The sequence below is a fragment of the Salarias fasciatus genome, chromosome 17 (genome assembly GCF_902148845.1).
Source record: "Salarias fasciatus chromosome 17, fSalaFa1.1, whole genome shotgun sequence".
NCBI lineage: Eukaryota > Metazoa > Chordata > Actinopteri > Blenniiformes > Blenniidae > Salarias > Salarias fasciatus.
In genome coordinates this window covers 14,554,309-14,582,305 of record NC_043761.1, presented here as the reverse complement: position 1 = coordinate 14,582,305, position 27,997 = coordinate 14,554,309, and the positions used below count along the sequence as shown (strand labels likewise).

Here is a 27,997-nt window from a genome sequence, read left to right as displayed (position 1 = left end):
TTTACGCACGGCTTCAGGACGTGTGTGTCGGAGAGCAGAGAGCCATGCAGGTCTGAAGTGTGTGAGGGTCTCTCAGCTGAAGCTGCCTCCCTCCCTGGAAGATGGTCCTGCTGCTCGGTCTGCTTTTAATCCTCTGTGGAGCCCCGAGTCTGTGTCTGGAGGAAGACACATCCTTTCTCTTGGATGGAGACATCCGTCACTTGGCCGTGGACAGTAACACGGTTTACATCGCCACTGAAGAGAAACTGTACCAGCTGAACCACGACCTGACCCCGGTCCACAGTCTGACCCTGAGAGGAGTCCTGAATCCGGACACGGAGGACTTCTACAGAGTTCCTGCTGCCGCTGACTGGAACGCAACTTTCAGGGTCAATATTTTATTACCGTTTGAGAAGAATCAGTCTGTGATCAGCTGCGGTGTGATCGATGGAGCGTGTGGATACTGTGAGATTCTGGACCTGAACAACATCTCCAACATTCTGCACAAGGAAAACTTCCAGGTGGGACCAGCCAAACGCAGCAGCGCGTCCGTCGCTTTTCTGGTGACCCTGAAGAAAAACCAGCCTCGCAGTGACTCTTATATTCTGACTGCGATACAACAGGACGGGTCTGGAGAGGAGAAATGTCCCTCTGATTCAGGAACTGTAAACCTTCACAACACTGAGGACACTTCCACCGGGGGGATATTTTCTCTCAATGAGGCGTCTGGTGTACCCACCATCAAAAGCAAAGGGAACTTGGAGTTCGTGGATGGATTTCAGATCAACTTGACCATTTATCTGCTCGCCAATGAGCCATCAGGCGCTAAAAAAAACAGAGTCCGTGTTTTTTGGCTCAAAGACAAATTAAAAGAAAACGACACACTGGAGTCTCTGAGGGGAGTGACTCTCCTTCTCTCTGATGGTGGCAGCAGACTGCTGGCCTCCTCGGTCGTCCCGGGTGGTCTGCAGAGGCTGTGGAGCGGCGTGTTCAGTGTGGATGGAGGACAAACCAACACCCAGCTGCTGCTGTTTGACATCAGTCCTGCTGTCCTTATATTGCATAATCGTTTGTCCTTACCAAGATCAGTCGTGAGTCACTAGTTTGCTTTTAATGGGTTTTACATGTTCAAACACATTCAATTTGTTGTAAAGTCATAATAACAACATGACAGTCAATGCTGATCAGAACATATGATAGAATTTTAATAATTCTTAAAAGATCAGTCATGTGTTTTTATATTGAGGTTTATGTGATCATCTGACCCAGACTGGGTTGGATGATCAGTGTGTTTCTGTGAGAAATTTCTCTGTAAATTTACAGTGAATTGGCAGCTAAAGTTACCATAGTGATGCTTTTATTCGACAGCCAGAATTCTTCAATTTATTACTGTGAAAAATATCACAGCACTGTGTAGCTGAGAATCCCTACAGTGTCATACTGTCAGCTTGAATGGTGCTATTTATTATGTATATATTATTTATATATTTATTTTATTGTTACTTTACTATAGCATTTTTAAAATTTTATAACGTAAAAATGTCACACCTCAAACTAATACATCTCAGTAAAGTTTTTAAAAAGGCAGTGGCACAACATGACTTGTCAGTATTAGGTTTTTTATTAAAACCAAATTAGTATCAAACACCTTAAATAACTGAAAAATATAAATCCATTACACTGTAATTTTCATTGCATTCTTCATTCTAAGCAGGATCTCAGTTTACATGGTCTGCTCCAGATGTTGTGGAATTTTGTGACACAGAACCAAAGATGAGGAGTGAAGGTGTCACGCTGCACCAGGACGTCTGTCCTGGGTTTAGTTTCCATTAGTATTATGTAAAAACAAAATATGTCAAAATAACTTTGAATTTGATGACCTGCTGCATTGAACACATTCAATGCTTAACAAACCTCAAATAATCCAAGTCTTGTAAAATGAAATCCATCAGAAAAATTAATGATGTTCAACAGGTTGTCAACAATATAAAAGTTGCACGTCACATTTTAGGTCCCTGCCTTCAGAATCAGTCATAACAGACACAAAGTCGAGAAACAAACCTGGAACTTCTAAACGGGCCCACTTTAACTGAAGTACAGTCTATCTGATTGAAGAGAATGCTGAAAGTTGTGACTTTAAATTGTCAGCATGAATGTGTGGCTGCAGTGTGGGTTGTTCCTGTGTGGAAGTGAGGTTCTGTGTGGAGATGTGTTGTGGGTTTATATGAAACCTCATTCTAAGTCAATGACTCCTTTATAAGGGTGGTGTGCCACACACTCTAGACTGCAGCAGTCACACACACTTTATCCTGCAGCTCCAATCAGCCTGACTGACTTCAGGTGTGACTGATCTCAACAGCAGTGATCACAAACAAAAAAAGAAAAACAGATCTGAAAACATATTACACCAAAAGGGAAAATATCTACACCCAAATATGTTTTAAATGAAACCGTAAACAGTCCTGAGCAATAGTGAAACTCTCACCCTGGCTGTGAGGCTTAAAGAAAGCAACACGGTGCTCAAACCACGGTTTATAAGAAAGAATTGAACAAAGTTGTGCCCACTCTGCAGCCAAAGCTAACTATGCTAGTAGCTAACAGTGACTGAAAACATCAGCATTCAGGAGGTCGTGGTGAACGCAAAGCAGAGACTTTAGCTTTATGTTTGGCTTTAAAAATATATATAATAAACCTGTCAACACAAAGTGTCATAACAGGGCTTCACTGATGATAAAAAGATGATGGAGGAGAGCAGTGTGTGCAGTCCAGGTGCTTCATGCTAGCAGCTCAAAGCTCAGCAGAAAATCATCCTCCTCACTTCCTTCTCTGTGATCCATAATATTTTACATCTATTTCTTCATTGCTGAGTGTTGAACCTGCTTTTTCTCAGACAACTAATGCAGAACACAGTCAATTCAACCTCAGTCAAAAACAAACGAAAAAAAAGGTCACCTACTGTAAAAAGTTATGGCAAACCGCTTTAAACAATTTCCAGTAACACTTTATTTGAAGCCCCCCTGTATAACACATTATAAGTACATTTATAAAGTATTATAATGCCATTATAACACGTGTAGCTGTAGTTATAAACATTCATAGATGATCACAATGCCAGGACCTAACCCTAACCCTAATCCCATGCTGTGTAGTGAGTTATAATACATTGTGATCATTTATGAGTGTTTATAACTACTTATAATGGGGTGCTTCAAGTAAAGTGTGACCCAATTTTCTTTAAAAACACGCAAATTTACATCAGGTTTTACCAAAAATACCCTATTTTTACAGAACGAGTTAGCAAGGTGGCTGAGAAGTGTGCATCGGAAGACAGTTCTCCTCAGACAGAGCAACATGACCTCTGTTCTGGCAGTGAGGCAGAACAGCTGGATGGTTTTCTTCATCGGGACTGGAGACGGGCAGCTCATCAAGGTGAGTCCATCAAACTGTACAGCTTGTCAGCATCAAACAGCTTGTGAGACCTAAGAGTCAAAAAAACCTCAAACTATTGAATTTGTAATTTCATTTCATCTAGTAGAAAAAAGAGGAAAGAAAAGCTGCATGAAAAAGAGATAAAATAGTAAAAATAACTAAAATATTCTTCCTTCTTGAGGCCGTAAATCTCTGTAACTCTTTCCTGTAAATATTGTTCATAATGTTTTGGTTAATTTCATCCTTTCTGTTTGTATTAGTCACCATTAATCTTTGTAAACATTAGAATTTAAAATTACTTATTAAATTTTTTATTGTGTCTTGTTTTTGATTCAGCTTATTTATTCTGAGTGGATCAACAGTGAAAGTATTTTTCCTCTGGGATTAATAAAGTATTTCTGTTCTATTAAAAAATGTCAAAATTGTCTGAAAGATGCTGATCAGAAGGATGAGACCATTAAAATCAGGCACACAAAAAAAACTGAAAATGGATTGAAATATTTTCGATCCTAAATTTAAATTGAAACTTCATGAAGGCAGCATAAGACACAGTTTTTGTGTTTAATAATTACATTATATGTGGAACTTCAGAAGCTGTGCTCTCCTCATATTGAAGGATCAACATCTTTTTTATGTTACTCCAGATAAATTTGATTTGGTGGGAAATTAGAAAAAAAGCTGTTTCAGTCATAAAGATTGAGGGTTTTAACCTGATTCAACATGTTACAGGTTCTACACAAATCCATGGACACACACTTGATCTTGTTCTTAGTTACAATGTGCCTGTGGAAAATGTATTGATAGGTGATGCTATTGTGTCTGATCACAGTCCTGTTGTGTTTGATCTTTCTTTAAATGAAAAAGGTGATCAGTACGCTCGAACACGCGTTTGGCGTTCCCTCAAGCCAGACACTGCAGCGCGTTTTTCATTGATGTTTCCAACTGTGCTGCCTGTGAACGCTGGTTCTGCACAAGGAACTGAAAACTTAATGGAGCAGTTTAATTTGACTTGTGATCATGTTCTTGACAGTGTAGCGCCGCGTAAATTTATGCGCCCTGGAGCCACTTCAGACTTAATGATGTCACACGTGAGGCCAGGCGTGCTTGTAGGAGGGCGGAACGCAAGTGGAAGTCAGACGGACTGTGTGTTTCCTATGACATCTTAAAAGAAAGCTGGCATTCTTATCAAAGAACTGTTAGAGCTGAGAAAACTAAATATCTCTCTCACTTGGTCTCAAAAAATGTCAGCAATCCTCGAGTTCTCTTTAAAGTCATAGGCTCTGTTTTAAACCCCACTCAGTCAACATGTGAAGTGTCTCCCGAAGCCAGTAGAACTTTTTTGTCATTTTTTAGGGAAAAAGTAGATAAAATAAAGGCCAATATTGTGGCTCTTACCAATCCATCACCAGACTGGGTATGCTCTACCATGTTCTGCAGGTTTAACCCAGTATCTTTTGAGTGTCTCTCTGAGGTGGTGAATAAGCTAAAACTTTCGTCTTCTCCAACTGATCCTGTCCCACCACAGTTTTTCAGACATGCGTGGGCTACCATTGGGCCTGCTGTCCTTAAAATTAATAACAGCAGCCTTGTCTCTGGTGTGGTGCCTCAGTTTTGCAAAGAGGCTGTTGTTGAACCGCTCTTGAAAAATCCGGATTGGACTCTTCAGATCCATCTAACTATAGGCCCATTTCCAAACTCCCTCTGGTGGCAAAGATTTTAGAAAAGTGTGCACTTGAGCAGCTACAGTCTTTTTTAGTAGCTCATGATATTTTTGACATTTTCCAATCAGGTTATAAAGCTTTTCATTGCACTGAGTCTGCACTTTTGAAGGTTTTTAATGATCTGTTTTTAGTAACTGACTGTGGTAATTCTGCCATTTTAGTGCTTTTAGATCTGACGGCTGCTTTTGACACAGTGGACCACACAATTCTTCTAGATCGTCTGGAAAACTGTGTGGGTGTCAAGGGGTCTGCTCTGGAGTGGTTCAGATCTTATCTTAGGGGGAGATCTTGGTGTGTTAGGCTAGGGGAGTCCACCTCGCCGTTTGCCCCTCTTCACTGTGGAGTCCCCCAGGGTTCAATTCTGGCTCCAGTTTTATTTGCTCTCTATCTCCTCCCACTTAGTGTCATTTTTAAGAAGCATGGGATACACTATCATCTCTATGCTGACGATTGTCAAATCTACCTGCCACTCCAGAGACACTCTTCCAGCCCCTTGGCACCCCTCTTTGATTGCTTTAGTGACGTCAAGGCTTGGTTGGCAAACAATTGTCTTAGCCTTAATGAGGGTAAAACTGAGGTAATTGTACTTGGACAGATCGATCCCAGCTTAGATCTGGGCCACTTTACACACCATGTCAAACCCTCAGTCACCAGCCTATTCACTATTGACAGTGACTTTAAATTTGTCAAGCAAGTAAATGCTGTCGTCAAATCGGGCTTTTATCATCTTCGGCTTTTATCTAAAGTTAAACCATTTTTAACTTTTAAATCTTTTGAACAGGTTATGCACACTTTTATCTCTTCTCGTTTGGACTACTGTAATGCACTTTACTCGGGCATCAGCCAGAACGCTCTCTCCCGCTTACAGTTAGTCCAAAACTCTGCGGCACGCCTTTTAACTGGGAGGAAGAAATACGATCATATAACCCCCATTTTAGCATCCTTGCACTGGCTCCCTGTTCGTTTCAGAATTCATTTTTAAGATTTTATTGTTTGTGTTTAAAGCCTTAAGCGGACTGGCCCCTCGGTACATCTCAGACCTCATCCAAATTTACCAGCCCCGGCGCGCCTTGAGGTCTGAAGGCCAGCTCCAGCTCGTGGTGCCTAAGACGAGACTTAAGACCCGTGGGGACAGGGCCTTCTCTGTGGTTGGTCCCAAACTCAGGAACGCTCTGCCCCTCCACGTCAGAACAGCTCCCACAGTTGAGTGCTTTAAGTCTCGTCTTAAGGCCCACTTTTATTCTGTGGCTTTTAACACCGTGGGGTTGTGTGGTCCTCTGGGTTTTTAATCCTATTTCTATATTGTGTTACATTTTTATTGTTATTTTATTCTGATTTTTTTTTTTTTTCTTTTATTGTCATGTTGAATTTGTTGTCTGTGCAGCACTTTGGAAACTGTCTTTAGTTGTTAAAATGTGCTATATAAATAAATTTGGATTGGATTGGATAAAGATTGTAAAACCCCTGATGCTGGTAAAACTCAGCAGGATAAGATCTTAACATGCGCATATTAAATACAAAACCATCGAAACATTCCTCTCTCTGACTTGTCTCGAACCACATCCTGTGAACGATTAACAGCTTTTTAAAGACTTCTTAGAAAAACAGGATCCAGTTTGAAGTTGAAGTTTCTTCCTCAGAACATTGATTGACTCACACTCTTGTCATCAGCTTGCTGTGGACAGGAACTATCACACCACCTGTCCCAGAGGGCTCTACATGTCCAACCAGGACCGCCGAGTGTTTCCCAGAATGCACCTGGATCCAGTGGATCATAAACATGTTTATGTGCCATTTCAAAATGAGGTAGATATTGATGGAACTGTCTCACACAGCTAATAATAGTTTTCCTTTGCATTTGGTGTATTTTGACGTCTTCTTCAATGTTCTTGTTTGTAGGTGAAGCGTGTGGCTGTAGCAAAGTGCAGCACACACACAAATGTCCAGGAGTGGTGGACTGCTCAGGATCCATACTGTGTGTGGTGTGTCTCCAAAGGAAGGTGAGAGAAGAAGCTTCTGGAACAGTTCAAGCAGTCATGAACTTGGTGAGAACAGATGTTTCTTTCCAAAGCTGCACCTTTGAAGATGACTGTGAGGACTCCCACTGGCTGTCCATTCCTGATGTCTTCCAGCAGAAACTGATTTCCCACAAAGTTGTTGAAGACGGGACTGGACAGGTTCAGACCAGATCACACTCTGAGGACTGAAACCAGCTGGAGCTCCTTGATTCACCACTCATCTTCTGTTCTTTCTCTCTCAGCTCACTCTGAACATCCAGACTCATGTGAATGTGAGCAAAGAGACGCAGTTCGCCTGTCAGTTCTCCACAACTTCTGGGGAGCTTTGTAGCCGGGATGGCCTTCCTCCACAGTTCCCACAATGCACCTGCATCCTTTCTGAGCAGACCGTTCCTCCTGAAGGTGATTTGATAGAAATGATGAAGGAAATGCAAAACAGATCCAACATTCACCTCCAGTTGACTGATCTCTTGTCTCATTACATTCTGTTACACATGAAAACATATTGTCAGTTTTCAAAATGATGAAATGCAGATCATGTTTCTGTTTGACAGGCCTGCTGGTCACTGTAAAGATGAGGCTTGGCTCAACAAGTCTGACCGAACAACTGCAGTTAATGAACTGTTCTGATATGAGTGGACCACCAACCCGAGTCTTGTAAGTCATTCACTCACACAGCAGTGGAGACAGCTGCAGGGGAACATGTTTCCACAGTGGGGGTATTGAGGTGCACGGTTCAGTTATATACAGCAAAAGGTCATCAGCGTAAAGTGATCATTCGTGCTCATCATAGCAATTTGGACAGATAGATAGATAGATAAAAATGTATTAATCTCCCAAGGGAGAAAGTCAGGTGTCCAGCAGCACACACAAATCATTTGCACGCAAATAAAGAAATAACAACAGCACAATAAAGTGCTCATAGTGTACTCAGTTCGGCTCAGGCACATCTGTTATACAGCCTGATTGCCGAGGGGATGAACGACCTCTTGAAGCGCTCAGTTCTGCAGCGCAGTGACAGGAGCCTGTTACTCCGGTCACTCTTCTGAGCTGCAGCTGTGTCGTGCAGTGGATGTTTGGGTTTCCTCAAGATACCCTGCATTAGAGCCCTCATCCTCCTCTCCAAGACTGCTCCAACAGAGTCCACCTTGGAGACCTGTTATGGAAATGTTGGATCAAACTGCAATTGCTAATAGTTAAATTGCTCGTGCAAAAAGTAAGGGTGAGCTGGCCCAGGGGCAGTCTTGCCTGCATCCCCTTGTGGTTTTATTTATTTATTTATTTTTTATTTTTTTGGTGTCACATGATACAGATGAGCATATATTTTTCATATTGAACCTGACTGACAGATTGTTTTAATTTTGGTGACTGTGGTGTACGAGGGGGTACCCAAAAAAAACCGGAATTTGGTCAGAAAACAATAATAATAATGAGTTCCGACTTCTGGCCGTCACATGTGCTGCAGGTAAGCCTCATGCACATCTGTGAGAAATTTGAGCTCCGAGAGTTACACTGAAGCCTGTCGGGAGCTATTTATAGCAACAGAGTGCAGAGGCAGTCTGCGATTTTTTCCAAAATGGCGACATTGACTGGGAAGCCAGAGCAGCGCGTAAACATTAAATTCTGCTTTTTGCTGGGAAAAAACAGCAGCAGAAACACTCACCTTGTTGCAGCAAGCCTACAAGGATGATGCTCTGGGGAAGACTCAGGTCCATGAGTGGTTCGGGTGGTTTAAAAAGGGCCAGATGTCCGCGCGTCAGGTGCGCTCAGCCGTGAAAACAATGCTGAGCTGCTTCTTCGCTGTCCAGGGTCTCGTCCACAGCGAGTCTGTCCCTCCAGGTCAGACTGTAAATCAGGACTACTACATGGAAGTCCTCAGACGGCTCCGTGAGGATGTGAGGAGGAAGCGGCCCGCGGAGTGGCGGAGTGGAGCCCGGTTGATCCACCACGACAGTGCGCCAGCGGACACGGCGCTGCGCGTCACGCAGTTTCTGGCGAAGAATGAGATGAATCTCCTCTCCCATCCGCCTGATTCGCCAGATGAAGCCTCGAGTGACTTTTTCTTGTTCCCCAAGTTGAAGAAAGAGCTGAAGGGACAGCGGTTTGCAGATGTGGAGGAGGTGACAGAAAAATCGCAGCCGGCAACAAATGGCACTTTTACGCGCGGGTCTGACGACGCATTAGTGAAGTGGGAGACACGGCTGGAGCGCTGCATTAATGCAGATGGGGATTATTTTGAAGGCGACGGTGGTGTTTTATTTTGAAATGTCATAAATAAAAAGTTATAATCAAATTCCGGTTTTTTTTGGGTACACCCTCGTATGAAGCTCTTCCTGTTCCTTCCTGCAGATTTAAACTCTGATTTGTGTTTTCCCTTCAGGTGTCAGCAGTGTATCAAAGCCGGCTGTGAATGGAGCAACAACGGCTGTTCCTGGGCTAATGAACGACTGTTAAATGTAATAACATCTTTCTTAGTGTTATACAGGCTCATCTACACTTCATTTATGTTGTACTTGTTAATTTAGCAGTAAATCCAAAACATACATGAACCCACAGCATTTGCTCTGTCAGAAAGATGCTCCATCACTGTAAAGTGTTTCTTCCTCCTCCTGCAGGACAGTGTGTGTCGAACGCTGCAGTCTGAGCTGAACTTTCCTGTGAGTCTCTTCCTCTGACTCTCTCCTCCTCCACACTCTGACTGTATTGCTGCTGATTGTGTTTTGATGTGTTTTCCTCGTCAGAAGCCTGAGATCTCCTCCATCAGCCCCAGCATTGTGTCTTTCTATGGAAGAAACCACGCAGTGTTGTCAGGCGGTAACCTCAGCGGTGTGACCGGAGTGAGGATGCAGGCAGACCTGGACTGTACGCCACAGGAGTGAGTCGCTTCACACACATCTGGGAAGTCCAAGAGGAGAAACAGCAGCCATGAAACACACTGACCCATCACATTTTAACAGGAGTCACATGATCCAACCTTTTCTCTCAGCTCTCAGGAGAACATGGTGCAGTTTTCCAAGAGTGATGGAGCATTGAGGAGCATTTCTCTGCTCAGTTTTCATTTGTTTTTGGATCTTGTTGAGTCTTGTTGTGTGTTCTCTGCTCAGGTCTCCTGTCTGGAACAACAGCGGCTCCAGTTTGACCTTCCACATTCCCAGAGCAAACCGTAAAGGGACAGTGAAAGCCTGCGTTCTCCTCCCAGATGGCAGTTGCCACGGTGACGCGAGCATCATCTACCAGTCGTCCCCTTCCTGTCGAGACATTTCACCGAGGAACTCCTGGATCAGGTGTGCTTGGATTTACTGATACTGTGATGCTCAAAACAAAATACAATAATCAGTCGACTGCCTGAAAATGAAGAGTTACCGGGATTTTCTTAAATATCTGTTTTCAATGTATCATGCTGAGCTAGAAGTTTCATGTCGATGACTTTCCTTGAACCTGCAGTGGGGGGAGGAAGATCACACTCACTGGATCTCACCTGGAGTTTGTGGAGGGGGTCATTCACAGCCGAGCCCCTCAGGAAGTCCAACCTCCGACTGACAGGAACCATCAGGTGGGTCTGGAGAGCGAAGACCAGGGTTTGGGTTTCTGTTGTGAAGGATGGAGGAAATGTTTCCTCAATCTGAAGACCCACAACATCTTGGAACATCTTAATAATTATGAACATAGAAACAATGAGTCAAATAACAATCGTATCATCAATATGAGACGTCTCTTTTCTTTTGATTTCATGCAGAATCTCACCTTCAAGTCACCTGCAGCTACAAATCCCTCCAGAGTTTCCAGCAGTTCTCTTCTGTTGAAAGTGGCCAATGAAACCTTGATCTGCTCCACAAACCTGATCTACCATCCAGACCCAGAGTTCACCAGCTTCACATCCACACAGAGGGGTGACCACGTCCAGATCACCATACAGGTTGAATTTCTTCTGATTTGTTTGAAATAACACCAACGTGTTCCACATCGGATCAACATTAGTTTCTGCTGTCATTTCAGAGAAAAGCAGACAAACTGGAGATAACACCAGCAGAGTTGTCAGTATGGGGGGAGCAGGAGGAGAAACGATACCCCTGCATCATGGAAGACAAAGACCCCGGTGAAGAGTTCAACTTTTACTCTTGTGAGATTCAGAGCCCACCCAGCGCACAGTTCCAGACGTTAATGGTAACTTTTGTTTTTCAACTACAACTCAACATTTTATTGCATCAAATGTCCATGTACACAGAAATATTCCTGCATTTGTTTGGACACATTTTCATGATGAATTTATCAATATTCCCTCAAAAATCCAGCCTTCATATCTCTATCTCAAGGCTCTGATGAGATGTTTTCTGTTTTAGATTAAATACGGTGACAAGACAGTGTTACTTGCTCCTCCAATGTTAATGCCTCCAGTCATTGTCATCCTGCGCTTCATGCTGATCCCCTGTGTTATTGCTGGTAAGTGGACAAAAACACTAACTTTGTTTTCTAGTTTTCAACAAATGAAACAGTTTTTCTTCCAGACTTTTCTCTTTCACATATGGGATGGTTCTTTACTTTTGATAATGTATGTTTTCTTCTTAACTTCATGGCTAATATTGTGTTTTTCCTTGATTTGAACTGGAATCTGTTTTTTATTTTGTTTTGTTTTTTTTAGCACTGGTGTTTATCTGTCCATGGGATAAGAAAGTCACCAAGAAGAAGAACAAACACTGATCACTGGTGCTGTTTTATAAGAAAAAGTTCAAGGTCTTCAGAACGGTTTGGATTTGTTTTTATTGTTTTATTGCTGTAGTGGTTAAAGCTTCTAATCACCACAGGCAGCGGCTCCATTTCTGTTCTTTTTTTTGAAGTCTAATTTACCATTAAAACATTTCTTTTGGTTTGTTGTGAAGCAGATACTGTGACCAGCAAAGACAGAATCCATCAGATTTCAGACTGACTGTACGTCACTGGGATCAGGTTCTCATCTTCATGTATCTCATGTTTGCTGTATAAAGAGGAAGCTTGTGGGAAACAATTTAAATCAGGCGAATCACTTTTTTGTGTATTTTTATTCACTTGTGATCATTTATTTCTCATATTTACAACAAATCTCTTGCAACTTTTCATCTCTCTGTGGTATTCCTCAGACTGGTCTCCATTTGTATGAAATTGTTACAAATAAAACAGTCTTTTTTTTTTCCAAGTGTTTCTTGTATTTTCATGTTTTTACACTGTGGCAGGAAACTGGAGACCTGAAGAAAAACTAATGTGATCAGAGCACAGCACTTACATTATAGTTTAGAGGTTTGAGAAGTTACTGATTATCCAAATCCCAAAGTTAACAATATCATTAAAGTTCTTATCACTTCATTAAATATCTACTCTAATCAGGTTGTTAGATGTTTTGTGGCCAGGCACATGGGAAGGTGTTTTAAGAAGAGAGGGCTGGCAAATGAATGAATGAAGGAGTGACTTGATTGCATTTTTTCCCTGCTGCACATCGCCACTCATGCTACTGGCTGGAAGTCTTATGATACACACAAATAAACATTAAGAAGTTCTAACAAACTCACATTTTATTACATTTTTTCTCCATAAGGAGGTTGGCAGCAATTCACCACATGACAAGAACAGACGAGAACAAAAACACTTTCCAGCAGTAAATCGCTGCCATTTTAAGCGCTGTCCTTGGTGCTGAAGATGCAACAAAACAGTCAGGTGGGTCTATACTCCAAATCTCACTGCCGCTGACATGACAGGTAGTAAGGATAGATTAAAAACAAAAAAACATCAGATGAAGACAAGTCCCGCAAACCAACAGCAAGGAGGAGTCTATGAGGAGACGGGTGGTGCTAAGCTGCTAGCTGACGTGATTTCAGTTTCAGCTGCCATGATGATGTTTTTACCTTTGTCATCCTTGGAAACATTCGATTTTAATTTTTTGGAAGTATTGCCTGTGAAAAAAATCCAATATTCTCTTCTGCTTGCTGTCTGCCACACAGACGTCATATACGTAGACATTCACGCTGCTGTGAATTGGAGCCCACGTGCCTGCTGGCGGCCATCTTGCTGGGGTGAACCTTGCTTCCACAGCACATTGGGGAATGATAAGTTTCACTATATAAGTGATCATAAATCGATCAGTTTTCGACTTCTATTTTAGTTTGTTATGAACATCAGACATGGAGGACACAGACAAACAGAATGAAATGAACTCATAAACTGTTCAGGCTGATTGAGATTTTTATTGAGAGAATTGTGCAACAATTCGCCCATCGATTCCAGGACGATCTTGCCACTACGCATAAAGAGGTCACGGGCGGAATTCACCAAACAGCAGGGGTGATTAACAGGCAGACAAAAACCTTAAGATTGGATCATAAAGCAACATTTATTCGAACAAAAAACCCCTCCCAACAGAAAACAAGCCACCCGACGCTCGGGCGCTCCTCCTTATAAACTAAACAGAAAACGCCGCACAACGCGGGAAGTCCAGAAATGAACACAAAGGGCTCACAAAGTCCTGTCTTTTATTGCCCAAAGTTCCCCAAAGTTCGAGGCGCTCGTCCCTGCAGGTGACCGACTGAGAGGCCGGTGTTGTGGGTTACTCACACCCGGTTCACTCCTCAATCCGCTGGTCTCCAAAGCTCCTCCTCTCCAGCCCGGTGGCTCCGTGGATGGTAGTCGGTTTAATCCAGTAGACCCCAAAAAACAGCAAGTTATTTCCACACTGGTGCAGATCCACCCTGGAAAACGCTCCACAGCCTCGCTCCTCCGGCAGGTGAGTTCCAGGACGGCGTGTGACGTCACTCTCCTCCTCAGCAGGTGCGCTGCCTTCCTTAAATAAACCAAGGCCCCGCCCCCAGTACCAATGTCCTGATAATTACGACGGACACGGTTTCCAAACACAAAACCGTGCCCCAGATTAAATAGCCCACAGTGACCCAAGTTTAGCATATGAAGATGACAGCACAGGAATATATTTTATCACCCCTGCTGGGTGAGGGACCTCCGTGGTCGTTATAATTGGTTTAATGATGTATATTGTACTTGATTGTTATTGATATTATGATTGTATGATTCTGGTCATCATATTGCATTGTTATATCTATTATTGTCACTATTACTATAATTAGTATTTTTATTTACATTTTATAATCACTGTTATGATTATTATTGCTAATATTATCTTTTAATCATCACAGTGTTGCTGTTTCCATTTTATTTTGATTGATACTGAGTTTCAACATGATAAAAACCATAAACAGGAAAGCCTCGGATGCAACATCTGTGTCATTAAAACCATCTGCACATCTACAAACTACTATAAACTACTAGAACTATAAAATACGGTTTATTGATGATGTTTTGTTCTGGCCATGGCGTCCAGCATCAGTGTCTCTCATCCAGATTTAGTCTGATCTTCCTCCAGTCTTCTTCCCAGCATCTTCTTTAGGTCAGGCATCCACTGAAGTCAGCCACCTTTTAGAACAATAAAAGCTGCAATTTTAAAAATTTTAACCTGAAAAACCTAAAACAGACAAAATGAAATATCTGAAAGCTCAAAACGTATTAGAATTAATAATGTGATGCTTTGATGAGAGCTTTCAGATCAGACATGTTCATGGTTTGTTCCAAACATGATTAGCAGGACCAAGCACTTTGTGTGTTCTCATGCAGGCCTGAAGTGTGTGAGGGTCTCTTTGATGACTCTGAAAAGGAACTCAGAGAAGCTTCTAGCACCACTTGATTTAATACATGGATCCAAGTGAAAAATTGTAATTAGTTGATTTAGATAAATGTTCAAAGTTTCAAACTTATTTTTTTCAAGTTATGAATAAATAAAAATGTTCCTATTTAAATCAACTTAATTTTGCTTGCAATTTGAACTCAAAATTCATTGTTGATGGGTTTAAAACAGAATTCAAGTTGTTATAACTTAACAAACTTGGCTGGATAATTTAATTTTGTCAAGGTTGACTTCACAATTTTAAGTACCTTCTCGCCACACACCATGCCTGGACAAGTTGGACAGTGGGTTAGCAGGATGGAAAACCTCAACAGAAGCAACATTTCATGGCGAGTAAAATTTATTTCTAATAGTTGGAGTAAGGACACCACATTGGCATGGTTAGTGTTGTCACAGCATAAAGGAAGCGGCCTCTTTGAAGAATTTAACAATGATGATGGTAGTGCCGCAATGCATCATGGGAGTTTGGGATGAGATATTCAAGATTTAAACACTGACTTCATGATTTATTTCAATGTTCTGATGTTAATAGTGTTATTGGTAGTTGTGTTTGGTTGTGTTCTTGTTGTTCAGTTTATCTAAATAGTTTAGTTACTTTATGTGTCAAACCTGGAATGAGAAGTACTGAGCGTTTAATCTGCCCCTGCTACTACACGATAACTTGCATGGTTCAACAGAACATTTCCCATATGACTCTGGAGTTGTCAAAGGCCTGTGTGTGCCGGAGCAGAATCAGTCCACGTTAGCTATGACAGTGTTGTATTCCCAAATAATCGCAATATTGAGGTTAAACAAAAACTGGCCATTATAACTACTTAAAAGTGGGCAGCCAATTTATTTGAGTTATCAACATAAAAATCTTGCATTTATTAAATAAGCAGTACTTAAAATGATCTTTGACTGATGACAAAAAATGAATTGACAAAGTAATACAGTTTGTTGGTTCAATGTAATTTCTAATGAGGTTGCCATAACTTAAAAAGACTAATGCAAACTGTTGCGTTGATTTTTTTTTGTTGAGTCTTGACATTTCTTTTTAGAGTGTATGAGGCGGACATCTGCTTGATGTAATATGCTGTTAACCACCATGCTCTTATGGTTTTGCATTATTTTTCGACTGGAGTCTGTCCTTGTTGATTTGTTGAGGAGCGCACAGCATCGGGTTGGTTACATTTTTGCGCACAGATTCTTTGCGTTCATACTTAATATAATTCAAATTCACATTGCGCAATAAATAGTTCTACGGTGTGTAATAGGGACATTTCCTGCGTGAACACAGATAAATGTCAGTTGATTTTCAGCCTCAGAAGTCTTGCTCCCTCCCATTTTCAGTACTTCTCCTTTTCACTGAGGTGATCGTGCGCTTTTACGCACGGCTTCAGGACGTGTGTGTCGGAGAGCAGAGAGCCATGCAGGTCTGAAGTGTGTGAGGGTCTCTCAGCTGAAGCTGCCTCCCTCCCTGGAAGATGGTCCTGCTGCTCGGTCTGCTTTTAACCCTCTGTGGAGTCCCGAGTCTGTGTCTGGAGGAAGACACATCCTTTCTCTTGGATGGAGACATCCGTCACTTGGCCGTGGACAGTAACACGGTTTACATCGCCACTGAAGAGAAACTGTACCAGCTGAACCACGACCTGACCCCGGTCCACAGTCTGACCCTGAGAGGAGTCCTGAATCCGGACACGGAGGACTTCTACAGAGTTCCTGCTGCCGCTGACTGGAACGCAACTTTCAGGGTCAATATTTTATTACCGTTTGAGAAGAATCAGTCTGTGATCAGCTGCGGTGTGATCGATGGAGCGTGTGGATACTGTGAGATTCTGGACCTGAACAACATCTCCAACATTCTGCACAAGGAAAACTTCCAGGTGGGACCAGCCACACGCAGCAGCGCGTCCGTCGCTTTTCTGGTGACCCTGAAGAAAAACCAGTCTCTCAGTGACTCTTATATTCTGACTGCGATACAACAGGACGGGTCTGGAGAGGAGAAATGTCCCTCTGATTCAGGAACTGTAAACCTTCACAACACTGAGGACACTTCCACCGGGGGGATATTTTCTATAAATGAGGCGTCTGGCCAAACCACCATCGAAAGTAAAGGGAACTTGGAGTTCGTGGATGGATTTCAGATCAACTCGATCATATATCTGCTCGCCAATAAGCCATCAGGCGCTCAAAACAACCAAGTCCGTCTTTTTTGGCTCGAAGACAATTTAAAGGAAAACGACACACTGGAGTCTCTGAGGAGAGCATACATCCTCCCTGACAGTGATGGCCGCAGACTGCTGGCCTCCTCGGTCGTCCCGGGTGGTCTGCGGACGCTTTGGAGCGGCGTGTTCAGTGTGGATGGAGGACAAACCAACACCCAGCTGCTGCTGTTTGACATCAGTCCTTCTCACCTCATGATGACGTATCATCGTTGGTCCATGTCAAGATGGAGCGTGAGTCACTAGTTTACTTTTGATGGGTTTTACATGTTCAAGCAAATTCAATATGTTGTAAAGTCATAATAACAACATGACAGTCAATGCTGATCAGAACGTATGATAGAATTTTAATATTTTTTAAAAGATCAGTCATGTGTTTTTATATTGAGGTTTATGTGATCATCTGATCACACTGATCATCTGGGTTGGATGATCAGTGTGTTTCTGTTAGAAATTTCTCTGTAAATTTACAGTGAATTGGTAGCTAAAGTTACCATAGTGATGCTTTTATTCGACAGCCAGAATTCTTCAACGACAATTTATTACTGTGAAAAATATCACAGCACTGTGTAGCTGAGAATCCCTACAGTGTCATACTGTCAGCTTGAATGGTGCTATTTATTATATATATTATTGATATTTTTATTATATTGTTACTTTACTATAAAAATTTTAAAAATTCAAGAATGTAAAAATGTCACACCTCAAACTAATACATCTCAATAACGTTTTTAAAAAGGCAGTGGCACAACATGACTTGCCAGTATTAGGTTTTTATTAAAACCAAATCAGTGCCAAACACCTGAAATAACTGAAAAATATAAATCCATTACATTGTAATTTTCATTGCATTCTTCATGCTGAGCAGGATCTAAGTTTACATGGTCTGCTCCAGATGTTGTGGAATTTTGTGACACAGAACCAAAGATGAGGAGTGAAGGTGTCACGCTGCACCAGGACGTCTGTCCTGGGTTTAGCTTCCAATAGTATTATGTAAAAACAAAATATGTTGAAATAACTTTGAATTTGATGACCTGCTGCATTGAACACATTCAATGCTGAACAAACCTCAAATAATCCAAGTCTTGTAAAATGAAATCCATCAGAAAAATTAATGATGTTCAACAGGTTGTCAACAATATAAAAGTTGCACGTCACATTTTAGGTCCCTGCCTTCAGGATCAGTCATAACAGACACAAAGTCATAAAACCTGCTTCAACTGAACTATATCTGACTGAACAGAATGTTGAAACTGGTGATTTTAATTTGTCACTGTGGCTGCAGTGTGGGTTGTTCCTGTGTGGAAGTGAGGTTCTGTGTGGAGATGTGTTGTGGGTTTATATGAAATCTCTTTCATAGTCTATGACTCCTTTATAAGTGTGGTGTGTCACACACTCTGGACTGCAGCAGTCACACACACTTTATCCTGCAGCTCCAATCAGCCTGACTGACTTCAGGTGTGACTGATCTCAAAAGCAGTGATCACAAAGAAAAAAACAAACAGATCTGAAAACATATTACATCAAAAGGGAAAATATCTACACCCGAATATGTTTTTAAATGAAACCGTAAACAGTCACCAAACAGTAGTGAAACTCTCACCCTGGCTGTGAGACTTAAAGAAAGCAACACGGTGCTCAAACCACGGTTTATAAGAAAGAATTGAACAAAGTTGTGTCCACTCTGCAGCCAAAGCTAACTATGCTAGTAGCTAACAGTGACTGAAAACATCAGCATTCAGGAGGTCGTGGTGAACGCAAAGCAGTGAGTTTAGCTTTATGTTTGGCTTTAAAAATATATATAATAAACCTGTCAACACAAAGTGTCATAACAGGGCTTCACTGATGATAAAAAGATGATGGAGGAGAGCAGTGTGTGCAGTCCAGGTGCTTCATGCTAGCAGCTCAAAGCTCAGCAGAAAATCATCCTCCTCACTTCTTCCTCTGATCCATCATATTTTACACCCATTTCTTCATTGCTGAGTGTTGAACCTGCTTTTTCTCAGAAAACTAATGAACACACAGTCAATTCAACCTCAGTCAAAACAAAAAAAAAAAGGTCACCTACTGTAAAAAGTTATGGCAACTTACTTTAAACAATTTTCTTTAAAATCACGCAAATTTACATCAGGTTTTACCAAAAATACCCTATTTTTACAGATAGATTTTCCATGGTGGCTTAGAAGTTGGCTTCAGAATACAGTTCTCCTCAGACAGAGCAACATGACCTCTGTTCTGGCAGTGAGGCAGAACAGCTGGATGGTTTTCTTCATCGGGACTGGAGACGGGCAGCTCATCAAGGTGAGTCCATCAAACTGTACAGCTTGTCAGCATCAAACAGCTTGTGAGACCTCAGAGCCAAAAAACCTCAAACAATTGAATCTGTAAGAAAAGTTGCTTGAAAAAGAGAAAAATTTTTTTAAAATGACTAAAATATTTTTCGTTCTTGAGGAAGTAAATCTCTAACTCTTTCCTGTGAGTGTTGTTCATGGTGTTTTGGTAAATTTCATCCTTTCTGTTTGTATTAGTCACCATTAATCTTTGTAAATATGAACATTTAAAATGACTTATTATTACATTTTTATTCTGTCTTGTTTTTGATTCAACTTATTTATTCTGTGTGGATCAACAGTTAAAGCATTTTTCCTCTGGGATTAATAAAGTATTTCTGTTCTATTAAAAAATGTCAAAATTGTCTGAAAGATGCTCAGAAGGATGAGACCATTAAAATCAGGCACACAAAAAAGCTGAAATTGTATTGAAGTGTTTTCCATCCTAAATTTAAATTGAAACTTCATGAAGGCAGCATAAGACACAGTTTTTGTGTTGAATAATTACATTATATGTGGAACTTCAGAAGCTGTGCTCTCCTCATTTTAAAGGATGAACATCTTTTTTATGTTACTCCAGATAAATTTGATTCGGTGGAAAATCAGAAAAAAAGCTGTTTCGGTCATAAAGATTGTGAAACCCCCGATGCTCATAAAACTCAGCAGGATAAGATCTTAACACACGCATATTAAATGCAAAACCATCGAAACATCCCTCGCTCTGACTTGTCACGAACCACATCCTGTGAACGATTCACAGCTTTTTAAAGACTTCTGAGAAAAACAGGATCCAGTTTGAAGTTGAAGTTTCTTCCTCAGAACATTTATTGACTCACGCTCTTGTCGACAGCTTGTTGTGGACAGGAACTATCACACCACCTGTCCCAGAGTGCTCTACATGTCCAACCAGGACCGCCGAGTGTTTCCCAGAATGCAGCTGGATCCAGTGGATCATAAACATGTGTATGTGCCATTTCAAAATGAGGTAGATATTGAAGGAACTGTCTCACACAGCTAATAATAGTTTTCCTTTGCATTTGGTGTGTTTTAAAGTCTTCTTCAATGTTCTTGTTTGTAGGTGAAGCGTGTGGCTGTAGCAAAGTGCAGCACACACACAAATGTCCAGGAGTGGTGGACTGCTCAGGATCCATACTGTGTGTGGTGTGTCTCCAAAGGAAGGTGAGAGAAGAAGCTTCTGGAACAGTTCAAGCAGTCATGAACTTGGTGAGAACATGTGTTTCTTTCCAAAGCTGCACCTTTGAAGATGACTGTGAGGACTCCCACTGGCTGTCCATTCCTGATGTCTTCCAGCAGAAACTGATTTCCCACAAAGTTGTTGAAGACGGGACTGGACAGGTTCAGACCAGATCACACTCTGAGGACTGAAACCAGCTGGAGCTCCTTGATTCACCACTCATCTTCTGTTCTTTCTCTCTCAGCTCACTCTGAACATCCAGACTCATGTGAGTGTGAGCAAAGAGACGCGGTTCGCCTGTCAGTTCTCCACAACTTCTGGGGAGCTTTGTAGCCAGGATGGCCTTCCTCCACAGTTCCCACAATGCACCTGCATCCTTTCTGAGCAGACCGTTCCTCCTGAAGGTGATTTGATAGAAATGATGAAGGAAATAATAATAATAATAATAATAATAATGCATTTTATTTGTAATGCGCTTTACATTTCAAAATAAATCTTAAAGTGCTACAGAACAAGATTAAAAAACAATTCTCAAGGCAGAAGTACAATGATCAGAAAAAAAAAACAAAACAAAAAAAAAAAACATAACATATTAAACATATTAAAACTTCAAGTCACAATGAAGGAGAAGACAGTGGATCTAATAGGCCTTTTGAAACAGTAAAGTCTTTAGGCCTTTTTTAAAGGTTTCCACACTTAGTGGGGCCCTCAGCGTCTCGGGGAGAGCATTCCACAGCCGAGGGGCCACTGCCTGGAAAGCCCTGTCTCCCATGGTGGAGAGTTTAGTCCTGGGTTGTTGGAGGCAGTAGGTGGAAGAGGAGGAGGAGCGGAGACTTCGTGTGGCGGTATGGGGTGTAAGTAGTTCGCGGAGGTAGGACGGGGCAGTTCCATGTAGGCACTGGTGAGTGAGGAGGCAGACTTTGTAGTGGATTCTGTATTTGATTGGCAGCCAGTGGAGAGTTTTGAGTATCGGCGTGATATGATCGAATTTGCGCCTCCTCGTCAAGATCCGGGCAGCACAGTTCTGAATGTGCTGCAGCTTTTGCAGATTCTTGCCAGGGATCCCGACGAGGAGGGCATTGCAGTAATCCAACCTGGAGGTGATGAAGGCATGGACCAGCCTCTCAGCATCTGGTTGGGAGAGGGAGGGGCGGAGTTTGGCTATGTTTTTGAGGTGGAAGAAAGAGATTTTACAGAGGTGGTTTATGTGGGTTTCAAGAGTGAGCTGAGGGTCAAAGATGACTCCGAGATTTTTAACAGAGGATGACAGGGAAATGTTGTGACCAAAAATGGGAAGACTGCTGAGGGGGAGGGACCGAGTTTGATGTGTGGTACCAACCAAGATGGCTTCTGTTTTGTTGCTGTTTAATTGAAGAAAGTTTTCAGACATCCATGCCCTTATCTCCTCCAGGCAAACACAGAGAGCTGGAGGTAGAGCTGAGGGGAGTGCGGAGTCCATTTTTATGTATAATTGATAGGGGTGGGACGAGACACAAATTTCACGGGACGAGATGTCTCGCGAGATTGAGTCCACGAGATCGAGACGACACGAGACCGGGGGGGGGGGGGGGGGTTTGGTGCTGAGGTGTGGGGGGCAGCGCGGTACTCACATGCAGCGTCGGAGCATGGAGTGTCGGGTCGGAGTGCCCCTTGTACGGCCACGTTGCCCTCCGCTCTACACTGCGCCCGAGGCGGCCGCCCAGTTCGCCTATTCCCATTCAAACCGCGGCGCACAGACGACGCCATGACTGCATTTGCACTTCATGCCACTAGGTGCGCTGTTTGCATGTTCAACCTTATTTTACACAGACACCACAGAGGAAGAAGGGTGCAGCAGCCGCTGCAGGCTCTCTCTGCATGCTGTTAGAAAAAGAGTGTGAGCCGGTAAGACGTGGTAAAATGTTCATTGATGCGATACACCGTTTTTTCAATAAAAGAGAAGAACTGAACGATCGTTTCCGCACATTTTCTTTACGTCGTATCAATTAAACTGTATCACAAGTAGTTTGTGTACTCAAAAGACCAAGATTCCTTGCAGATAGAACATGCGCAGAACAGTATTTCATGTCCTTTTCGACCGGGTTTTTAAATATGAATATGAGCACATTCAGGGTTTTGCACGTGTTTATATGGCTGTGCTCCATGTAATGTATTATTCCGTCAATATTCCAGTTAATAAAGAGTTTTTGCCTTTATATAAACGTACTTAATCTCGCGGCATTCGATCTCGCAAGATCTCGCGGCATTGCGATCTCGCGAGATCTCGTGACACGAGATCTCGTCCCATCCCTAATAATTGAGTGTCGTCGGCGTAGCAGTGAAATGAGACATTATGTTTTTGAATGATATGACCAAGGGGAAGCATGTATATGGAAAAGAGGGTTGGACCGAGAACTGAACCTTGTGGTACACCACAGCTTACAGAATGGGGGAAAGACTTGGATTTGCCGAGTTGCACATATTCCATTCTGTCCGTGAGGTAGGATTGGAACCATTTGAAAGTGGTTCCAGTGATACCAATCACTGATTGGAGGCGATGGAGCAGAATGGCGTGATCAACGGTATCGAAGGCAGCTGACAAGTCCAGTAACAGGAGGAGGGATGATGAGCCCTGGTCCGCAGGCATGAGTAGATCGTTCATGACGCGGACCAGAGCTGTCTCTGTGCTGTGTGCAGATCGGAAACCAGATTGAAATTTTTCATATAAGTGATGGCTATGAAGATGGGTATGTAGTTGGGCTGCAACCACCTTTTCTAGTACTTTGGAGAGGAAAGGTAAATTTGAAATAGGCCTGTAGTGAGCAAAGATTTCGGGGTCGAGAGAGGGCTTTTTCAGATGGGGGCGGATGACTGCTGTTTTGAGAGCTGGAGGGAATGCAAAACAGACCCAATATTCACCACCAGTTGACTGATCTCTTGTCTCATTACATTCTGTTACACATTAAAACATTTTGTCAGTTTTCAAAATGATGAAATGCAGATCATGTTTCTGTTTGACAGGCCTGCTGGTCACTGTAAAGATGGCGCTTGGCTCAACAAGTCTGACCGAACAACTGCAGTTAATGAACTGTTCTGATATGAGTGGACCACCAACCCGAGTCTTGTAAGTCATTCACTCACACAGCAGTGGAGACAGCTGCAGGGGAACATGTTTCCACACCAGTGGGAGAGTTTTGAAGATTAAAGAGAGTTAAAGAAGATCATCAGTCAGATGCATCACTGATAATGGAGTTAACCTGCAAAGTTGTTTCAGTAATTTCCCCTCAATTTACAGATGCATTACGTTGAAAGATAAAGTTGATTAAGCTATTGTCATTTTATTCCTCAGAAATACTCTGTTGTTTCTGCCGTAATTACCTTTTCTCTGTCTTCACAGAATACAAAACTAAAGCAGGCGTGTCAAAAATAAGGCCTGCAGAGGCTCTAATCCAGCACACCAAACCACCAAGGAAATTGTACAAATGTCATCAGAAGCAGACGTTTTTCAAGGAGCAAATAGCAAATTCTATATTTTTCATGTTGAACCTTCCTGACTGTTTGTTTTAACTTGAGTGACTGTGGTGTATGAAGCTCTTCCTGTTCCTTCCTGCAGATTCAAACTCTGATTTGTGTTTTCCCTTCAGGTGTCAGCAGTGTATCAAAGCCGGCTGTGAATGGAGCAACAACAGCTGTTCCTGGGCTAATGAACGACGTTTAGATGTAATAACATCGTTCTTACTGTCATACAGGCTCATCTGCACTTCATTTATGTTGTCCTGGTTAATTGAACAGTAAATCCAAATCATACATGAGCCCACAGCATTTGATCTGTCAGAAAGATGCTCCATCACTGTAAAGTGTTTCTTCCTCCTCCTGCAGGACAGTGTGTGTCAAACGCTGCAGTCTGAGCTGAACTTTCCTGTGAGTCTCTTCCTCTGACTCTCTCCTCCTCCACACTCTGACTGTATTGCTGCTGATTGTGTTTTGATGTGTTTTCCTCGTCAGAAGCCTGAGATCTCCTCCATCAGCCCCAGCATTGTGTCTTTCTATGGAAGAAACCACGCAGTGTTGTCAGGTGGTAACCTCAGCGGTGTGACCGGAGTGAGGATGCAGGCAGACCTGGACTGTACGCCACAGGAGTGAGTCGCTTCACACACATCTGGGAAGTCCAAGAGGAGAAACAGCAGCCATGAAACACACTGACCCATCACATTTTAACAGGAGTGACATGATCCAACCTTTTCTCTCAGCTCTCAGGAGAACATGGTGCAGTTTTCCAAGAGTGATGGAGCATTGAGGAGCATTTCTCTGCTCAGTTTTCATTTGTTTCTGGATCTTGTTGAGTCTTGTTGTGTGTTCTCTGCTCAGGTCTCCTGTCTGGAACAACAGCGGCTCCAGTTTGACCTTCCACATTCCCAGAGCAAACCGTAAAGGGACAGTGAAAGCCTGCGTTCTCCTCCCAGACGGCAGTTGCCACGGTGACGCGAGCATCACCTACCAGTCGTCACCTTCCTGTCGAGACATTTCACCGAGGAACTCCTGGATCAGGTGTGCTTGGATTTACTGATACTGTGATGCTCAAAACAAAACACAATAATCAGTCGACTGCCTGAAAATGAAGAGTTACGGGGATTTTCTTTAATATCTGTTTTTAATGTACCATGCTGAGCTAGAAGTTTCATGTCGACGACTTTCCTTGAACCTGCAGTGGGGGGAGGAAGATCACACTCACTGGATCTCACCTGGAGTTTGTGGAGGGGGTCATTCACAGCCGAGCCCCTCAGGAAGTACAACCTCCGACTGACAGGAACCATCAGGTGGGTCTGGAGAGCGAAGACCAGGGTTTGGGTTTCTGTTGTGAAGGATGGAGGAAATGTTTCCTCAATCTGAAGACCCACAACATCTTGGAACATCTTAATCATTATGATCATAGAAACAATGAGTGAAATAACAATCGTATCATCAATATGAGACGTCTCTTTTCTTTTGATTTCATGCAGAATCTCACCTTCAAGTCACCTGCAGCTACAAATCCCTCCAGAGCTTCCAGCAGTTCTCTTCTGTTGAAAGTCGCCAATGAAACCTTGATCTGCTCCACAAACCTGATCTACCATCCAGACCCAGAGTTCACCAGCTTCACATCCACACAGAGGGGTGACCACGTCCAGATCACCATACAGGTTGAATTTCTTCAGATTTTTTTGAAATAACACCAACGTGTTCCACATGGGATCAACATGAGTTTCTGCTGTCATTTCAGAGAAAAGCAGACAAACTGGAGATAACACCAGCGGAGTTGTCAGTATGGGGGGAGCAGGAGGAGAAACGATACCCCTGCATCATGGAAGACAAAGACCCCGGTGAAGAGTTCAACTTTTACTCTTGTGAGATTCAGAGCCCACCCAGCGCACAGTTCCAGACGTTAATGGTAAGTTTTGTTTTTCAACTGCAACTCAACGTTTTATTGCATCAAATGTCCATGTACACAGAAATATTCCTGCGTTTGTTTGGACACATTTTCATGATTTTATCAGTATTCACTCAAAAATCCAGCCTTCATATCTCTGGCTCAAGGCTCTGATGAGATGTTTTTCTTTTTTAGGTTAAATACGGTGACAAGACAGTGTTACTTGCTCCTCCAATGTTAATGCCTCCAGTCATTGTCATCCTGCGCTTCATGCTGATCCCCTGTGTTATTGCTGGTAAGTGGACAAAAACAACAACATATTCCACTTTTAAAACACTAACTTTGTTTTCCAGTTTTAAAATACTTGAACTGTTTTCTCATGGACTTTTCTCTTTCACCAAATCTTATTGGATGGTTGTCTGCTTTTGATAATCAGTGTTTTCTTCTTCACTTGTGACTAAAATTGTGTTTTTCCTTGATTTGAACTGGAATGTGTTTTTTCTTTTGTTTTTTTTAGCGCTGGTGTTTATCTGTCTTTGGAATAAGAAAGTCAACACGAAGAGGAACAGACACTGATCACTGGTGCTGTTTTCTCAGAAAAAAGGTTGAAATCCTCCCCAAAAAGTTTGGATTTGTTGTTTTTGTTATTAATTTCAGATGCTTGTATGTCCGCACTGTAAATGTGGCTGTAGTGGTTAAAGCTTCTGATCACCACAGGCAGCGGCTCCATTTCTGTTCTTTTTTTTAAGTATAATTTACCATTAAATCATTTCTTTTGGTTTGATGTGAAGCAGATACTGTGACCAGCAAAGACAGAATCCATCAGATGTCAGACTGACTGTGTGTCACTGGGATCAGGTTCTCATGTTCAAGTATCTCATGTTTGCTGTATGGAGAGGAAGCTTGTGGGAAACAATTCAATTCAGGTGAATCACTTTTTTGTGCTTTTATTCACTTATGATAGCTCATATTTAATATAAATCATTGCAACTTTTTGTCTAACTTTGTAATATTACTCAGACTTGCCTCCATTTGAACATATTTGTTCCAAATAAAATAAAGCCTTTTTTTTATTCAAATGTTTCTTGTATTAACCAGTTTTACAGACTCTCTACATGTTATGCCTGGTGACCATGCTTACCCATTTTCATAATAAAATTTGCTTATTATACTTATCTTCTCAGTTGTCCTATTTGCTAGATTTAGACTAAATTTGGAAACATTTGCTTTAATAATACAGGAAAAAACAAAAAAGAATTGAAATCATGACAAAGTCAAAACATTTAAATTTAGTCAGAGTTCAACAGATGTGAGACATGTCAGCTTCTCTAAATGTAGAATCTCTGGTTAACCTGTCGTGTTTGTACACTGTGGCAGGAAACTGGAGGACCTGAAGAAAACCCAGCAATGCAATGAGAGCACAGCGCTCATATTATAGTTTAATTTAGAGGTTTGAGAAGTTACTCATTATATTAAATATCCAAATCCCCAAATTAGCAAAACATTCATTGAAATTCTTATCATTTAATTAATCATCTACTCAAATCAGGTAATTAAATGTTATTTGTCTTCAAAAGATTATGTCATGTAGACTCAAACCTGACTGATTTTCATTCTCGGTCTGTGTCAGTGGTAACAGTTGAAGTGGTGTCCAAACAGAGTGTGTGTATTAGGTGCATGAAGTCTGTCTGCTCATGGCAATACCACAAACCCAAGTTGAAGATACTGTGAAAAGGCCTCGTGCGTCTCAAAATCTCAACTTATTTTTTCTTTGATGCTTCGATAGGCTGCATGACTGTCAAAACTGTTGGTACTTAAAATGCTTCTCGTGCGGTTTGTCGCAGAGGCATGGAGAGGATATTGTCTACTTACTTGAAGTAACATGCCATAAATCAGCATCAATAACTTCCTGTCGTATTGTCACATGTTGCGCACAGATAATTATTTTCCAAGTTTAGTTTTCTCCCCCCTCACCTGCCACCTTAAAGTGGTGGGGGGGTTTGAGTGCCCACGTGATC

The 27,997-nt window shown here is 42.0% G+C and overlaps 1 protein-coding gene across 1 annotated transcript; it reads left to right on the top strand.

Moving 5' to 3' along the window:
* The first annotated feature begins 12 nt into the window (after positions 1-12).
* LOC115404657 (plexin-C1-like) lies at positions 13-25,462 on the top strand. The gene is made up of 13 exons (XM_030114061.1): positions 13-1,028; positions 3,268-3,408; positions 6,801-6,935; positions 7,029-7,129; positions 7,201-7,306; positions 7,390-7,549; positions 7,702-7,804; positions 9,528-9,603; positions 24,452-24,493; positions 24,578-24,711; positions 24,941-25,120; positions 25,281-25,389; positions 25,436-25,462. The coding sequence occupies exons 1-13, from the start codon at positions 102-104 to the stop codon at positions 25,460-25,462; spliced, it is 2,241 nt and encodes a 746-aa protein (XP_029969921.1). The 5' UTR covers positions 13-101.
* Positions 25,463-27,997: the final 2,535 nt, after the last annotated feature.

What these genes read in the sequence shown, in the direction of transcription:
- LOC115404657 (XM_030114061.1), top strand. Translation starts at nt 102, where the DNA reads ATGGTCCTGCTGCTCGGTCTGCTTTTAATCCTCTGTGGAGCCCCGAGT. An exon ending in TGTTTGACATCAGTCCTGCT is followed by an intron (nt 1,029 to 3,267) that starts GTCCTTATATTG and finishes CTATTTTTACAG; the next exon opens with AACGAGTTAGCAAGGTGGCT. An exon ending in CTGGACTGTACGCCACAGGA is followed by an intron (nt 24,712 to 24,940) that starts GTGAGTCGCTTC and finishes TTCTCTGCTCAG; the next exon opens with GTCTCCTGTCTGGAACAACA.